A 5,963-nucleotide genomic window follows, 5' to 3' on the forward strand; every position below is an offset into this window, starting at 1 on the left:
ATATTTTACTTTTCTTCATGCCTATTTTGTGTATATCGTATCTTTCATTGAACACAAGTCTATATGAATAATGTTTAAGTTTTCAACAATGAACACTAGATTTTCTTGTAGTAATCTTTGAAACTCCCAGGTAGAAGGTGGTACCCACAACAATGATTCCACCTGGTTAATTAAGGCATCCATGATAGCGCTACTATGAGACCAGTTTTGGGGGATCAGCTCCAGAAGTGGTGACCCTTCTTAACAATGCTTTGGTCAAAACTTCAAATAAGAACTTTTAAAAAAACCCTATCGACTACTCAGAGACCTTACACAATTATACAAAACAGTAATTTTAAACTTAACTGTCATTTTACTTTGACAGGATCCCATAGAAAGAACATCACCCCCATGACAGCTCAAAGAAATTCTAGAAGATGACATCACCTTTCCCCAACAAACCTTGTCCTAAGGGTCAGGGACACCATTTGGGGTAAGATTATAACTCATATAGGGTTGGGAGTTGGAGTAGAAATTATGTAGCCCCAGAGATCTAAAAACAAAAACAGAAAAAATAAAGAGAGAAAACTGAATGGGATGATAGGTAGATTAGTGTGAACTTACTCACACTAATAATAATAATGCGCAATAAAGTGAATTCTTGTGAGCTATTATTTACTGACAATTTACATTGGTATAAATTTTTGTATGTTGATAAAAGTTCAAATTCTATTTGTTATATTGAATATGCTCTGATTTCTGCTTAACTGTATATTTATCTGTATGTTTGTATACCTTTGCAAAGTTATTTTGTCAGATTGTATACATACATGTATGCTTCTACTTGTGTTTAAGACATTTTGTATATTGAAACAATTTTAGGATATATTTATCATATTGCATTATATATTTCTACCTGTGATCAAGTATTTATACATTGTTTACATTTTGAGGTCATTGTACTCATTTGTTGCACAGTTGTTTAAAGATTGTTTAATATTCTAATATGAAGTCTTAGTCTTTAAGTTATGCAGGTGTTAAGTATTATAGGTCAATAGTCATCCATTTGTCTACATATAGTTAAACTAATCAGGTTCTTTAGATACATAGAGATAGATTGTATCTATCCACATAACTAGGTAATGTTTAACCACTTTAAAGATCTGTACAACATGGCATTTAAATAACTTAGGATTTTGTCAATGTGTGACACTATTGCTCTTGGCAATCATTGATCTATTCCTGAGAGAGTGTTGAGCACCAGAGACACTCCACTTGGAGTTTGTTTTCTTTTTGGCACAACTGGTTTTTTGTCCATTCCTTGACCAATGACAAAGTGCACAATCTCCAGACTTGACCCAACAGGATACAAGAAAAAATGCTGCCGAATCTTCACAAGACAGGGCAAGACTGTTCTGAAAAAGGTCCTGCCTCTGAAAATGGTCTGTCAGTTACTCTAGGCCTTAGCCAAAGTTGGCTGCTTCAACATTGCAAATGAGACTTTGAGTGATTGCCTAGGCAGCCAGTTGTCTCTGTCATCTACTGTACATTTTGGAAGCTGCTTGATTGTGCTTCCTGCCTACTCAAGTAATGTTATCTCCCTTTTCCAGTCCTCAATGGGGTTGAAGACTAAATAGTCATCATTACCATCCTCTTACGATCTAGTCAAGCCATTTCTACTACAATCTTAGACTCCTTAGGATAGAATGTTTATTAAAACATTAGGATATGTTCCTTGCTTAATCCTGTTTATGCTGGTTGTAATTCTAACTTTGTACTTGATATCTGTTCCTAGTGTATGTAGTTTTGTATTAAACAAAGGGGGAGGTGCTTTGGAAGCTCTTTCAGCCAATAGCCTTTAAGATACCAGCTCACTAGGGCGTGGTCTCTCATAGTATAAATGCAGCTGTAAAGAGTGCGCTGGCTCTCTCTTTGGACTCTAATTTCTGGCTGCTAGCTTCAGTTCCTGTTTCCCATTAGTGCAGAGGACTGTGATCTTTGAGCCTACCCCTAAATAAGTAAACCTTTATAATAAATAATCCTGAACTAGTGTGGGATTATTTTATAACTTCCATCATCAAGAGGGAGTATTTTTAATTAAATGAACATAAAATACACAAAATTATTTTTTCTTAATAGTCTTTTGAAACAATGTCTCTTGTAGTCAACCCTGACCTCAAACCAACCATACAAGCAAAGATGATCTAGAACTCCTGAAACTGACTCTATGTCTCAGAGCTGGGTTTTCAGCCAAGTGACACACTGCTGAGGTATTTTTTTAATTTTAAAATAAGAGATATTTGATACACATCCAAAGTACTTAACCATACTTATACCATCAATTGGAAATTTTAATGAAATGAAACCTTCAATGATAAGGAAAATGTATAGTCTATCAGTCTATTTAAATACATGGCATTACTTAATGGTGAAACATTTTAAATATTCTCTACTAAGACTTTGGAAATCTGTAGTGTAATCTAGTCCATCATGAAGAACCCTCTATACTGCAGAGCATAGGACACCATCTTTCCTGACTGGCTGCACCCTGTAGATGCCCAGTCAGATTTGTGTAGCACTCGGTACTGTTCCTGTGACTCCAGAACTTGTATTCTCCCAGAACTCACTGGTGGTTTTCTTCTTTGTCTCTCTTCTTGCAGTCAAGGGTAGATGACATACATTTTGGCACAACAGTAGAATAACATTACTGTACCCACTAACCACTGACCACTGCATTATCAGATGTATCAAATGTGCTGCCTAGACGGAATTAAAAACCTGTAGTGTAAGTGTGAGCTATCCCTCCCTTCCTCAGGGTAAAGTAGGATAAAAAAGACATGGAAAACGGACTAGGAGGCTGGAGAGGAAATGTCAGATGCAGGTCGATAAAGGACATAAGCAATAATCTAACTTTTAGTGAGTGCTCATGAGCCTAACACTGACATGGCAACACTGAAGAATGTGGGATGCTCCATGGGGTAGGTTTGTGAGAGGGTTTGTGGTTGAAATAAGAATGTTGGTTACCTGTTTCAGGTCTTCATAGCTCAAAAGCAGGAAGTTGTCCCTTTCTCTCATGGACAGCCAGGCACGGGTGTGCTCAAACCATGATCCAAATATAACTGTGTGAAGGGAGGAAGAAATTGTTGGTTACAAAAAATAAAAGTGAGCACTTCCTGATATTCTGCACTTTTGTGCAAATGGTAGATACCTCTATTAAGAAAAATCAAACTGACATTTACAATATTCAATGTAACAAATGGTACATACACTACAATGAGCTGATAAAATCAAAAACACTAGTAAACTCATCACCCCACAGTTTTACCACTGATACCATGAGGAGACATCCTCTTCTTGGGTATCAGTGGCTGAGGCATGTGTTGGTGAAAAGCAATCACACCAATACAGTAAGCCAGAGGTTTCTGGACATGGTTTGGCTTGGTATTTAATTCCATCATATATGAAGAACTATCATAAGTAATTATGAGGGAGATCACCTTCTACTGGCTTCCCCCTCTAAGTTTCCCCCACTACTCAATAGTCACTCTTCAGCACCGAAGCCTCCAAAACACAGACAAGTAGAGACCTTCCAAGCATAGACATCCACCTTCACATCCAAAATTCATTTACATTCCTAAGGCTATTGTGATGTGTTCACAATAGATCCTGGTCTAGTGCTGTCTCAGCCTCCATTTCACACTTGCACTGTTACCCATTATCTGAAGAAAAAACTGAATCAAATCAGGAAAGAAGGTAAGAAGAGTTAAGTCAGGGTAACAGCAGTAGAATATATGAATTCAAGGATTCTAAGATTTAATTGAAAATTGAGGGTAAAAAAAGAAAAAAAAAGAAAACTGAGGGTAAATGACCTACTGGGAAGTTGTAGAGAGAAAGTGAATTCCACAAGAAATGGCAGAATTAAGTCACTTAAAGAGATTGAAAGCTGGTCTCAGGTGATGGCTCAGTGGAATGCATTTGCCTTTTAAGTGTAAGCACCTGAGTTTGAATCCTCAGGAACTATTGAACGAAATAGAAATAAAGGCTCAACACCTAATGTTGTTGTTGGGTCTTCCACATTCAAGCTTTGGCACAAGAGCAGAAATAGTCACACATTTGTTTCCATACAATCATGGACACACACACACACACACACACCTATGCCCATCAAAAAAGGCTAAAAGCCAAGCCAGAAGTGGTGGCACACATTTGAAATACTAAATCTCAGGAGTTAGATTCAAGGGAAGACTAGAGCTTCAATGTCATTTTCCATTACATTGTGAATTAGTGGCCAACTTGAGATACACCTGATCATGTCTGAAAATAAGCAAAAAACCAAAAGCATGTTAGTGAGAGTATCAAAAATAAGCCAATGGCATATTGTTGCTGATAATTAACAGTTGTTTTGCTTTAGATGTCATTTTTGCAGATAATGCATTTATTTGGAGGCTGGGATTACAAAGCAAATGTCAAGAAGGCTGCCTTTGTTTGTTTTGTAGAAAAGGATTACTTGAAATCCATAAATGTCATGAGTGAAGGCTTTTACCATATTACTCAGTCTGGATATATTATTTTCTTATACTTTAGTTGATATATACAAAGTTATGAGACCTAGTGACTGTGTTCAACTTGGTTCTCTCTGCCTACCAGCCCTGCCTATCCTTTTTTCCTGCCTCAATATTGCCTGCTTACCTCTCTCTTAGAACATCAGGTGTATTAGACAGGCAAAGTTTCACAGCTTCACAGAGTTAAACAAATTAAACATAAACGAATGCAACACATCTTTGAAACATTAAAATAAATGTTTTACAACATAAATGACTGTAACACATCTTAAAATAATATTCCACAATATCTCTACAAGTTGCTTTCTGTTGGAACAGATGCCAACTCAGATACAGTTGGAAAGTAGGGCACCACAAAGACTAAAAAAAAATCTTCCCTCAGAATTGTATAAGTAAACAAAGAAAGCACATTGAAATTGTCAAGAGGGAAACACCAAGTCTAACGTAATAGAAGGTCTGTTAGAACTGAGATTTCAACTGAGATTTTAAAATCTAGGGAGAACACGAGCAAGGATGTCAGGACCACGGGGGGGTGCACCCACCCACTGAGACAGTGGGGGCTGATCTATTGGGAACTCACCAAGGCCAGCTGGACTGTGACTGAAAAAGCATGGGATAAAACCGGACTCTCTGATCATGGCGAACAATGAGGACTGATGAGAACCAAGGTCAATGGCAAGGGGTTTTGATTCTACTTCATGTTCCGGCTTGGTGGGAGCCTAGCCAGTTTGGATGTTCACCTTCCTAGACATGGACGGAGGGGGGAGGACCTTGGACTTTCCACAGGGCAGGGAACCATGACTGCTCTTTGGATTGGAAAGGGAGGGGGAGAGGAGTGGGGGGAGGGGGAGAAGAGTGGGGGGGAGGGAAATGGGTGGCTGGGATGAGGCGGAAACTTTTTTTTTCTTATTCTCAATAAAAAAAAAATCTGTGTGATGCAATGTAAACAGACCTAAAAGAGATGTTTTAAGGTCAATGTACCTACATTAACAAATTAGTTAGATATCTAATAAATTAGTTAATGATTCACCTTAGGGCTCTCTGGAAAAAGAAAAAGTCAAATGCCAAAATCAGTAGCTGTAAAGTAAGCACAGACATTTATGAAATAATTTGAAAGCAGCCAAACAGCAAAACAAACCAGAGAGTCAATGAAACAGATGTGATTCCTTCAAAATGTAAACAATATTGACACACCTTAGGTAAACTAACCAAATGGAAGTACAATTACCAAAACTAATATAATAAGATGTGAAAATGGAGCATTATGACAATCACCAGTGAAATTCAGCAAATTATTAGAGTTTGCCTTAAGAAATTCCACCAAACTGGAAAATCTAAAACATATGGATAAATTTCTTTTCTTTTATTTCCTTTTTATTATTGAAAAAATTTCTGCCTCATCCCTGCCCCCCATTTCCCTCC

The 5,963-nt window shown here is 37.5% G+C and overlaps 1 protein-coding gene across 1 annotated transcript in view; it reads right to left on the minus strand.

The window, feature by feature from the left end:
* Positions 1–2,877: 2,877 nt before the first annotated feature.
* The window catches only part of LOC126496033 (sulfotransferase 2A1-like), a 10,565-nt gene continuing 7,479 nt past the window's right edge, over positions 2,878–5,963 (minus strand). Inside the window, exon 3 of the mRNA XM_050133614.1 lies at positions 2,878–3,098. Coding sequence (XP_049989571.1) covers positions 2,893–3,098 — 206 coding nt within the window. The 3' untranslated portion in view covers positions 2,878–2,892. The remainder of the gene's footprint in view (positions 3,099–5,963) is intronic.

The sequence above is a fragment of the Alexandromys fortis genome, unplaced genomic scaffold, assembly GCF_014885135.2.
Source record: "Alexandromys fortis isolate MF-2015 unplaced genomic scaffold, M_Fortis_MF-2015_v1.1 scaffold_875, whole genome shotgun sequence".
Classification (NCBI taxonomy): Eukaryota; Metazoa; Chordata; class Mammalia; order Rodentia; family Cricetidae; genus Alexandromys; species Alexandromys fortis.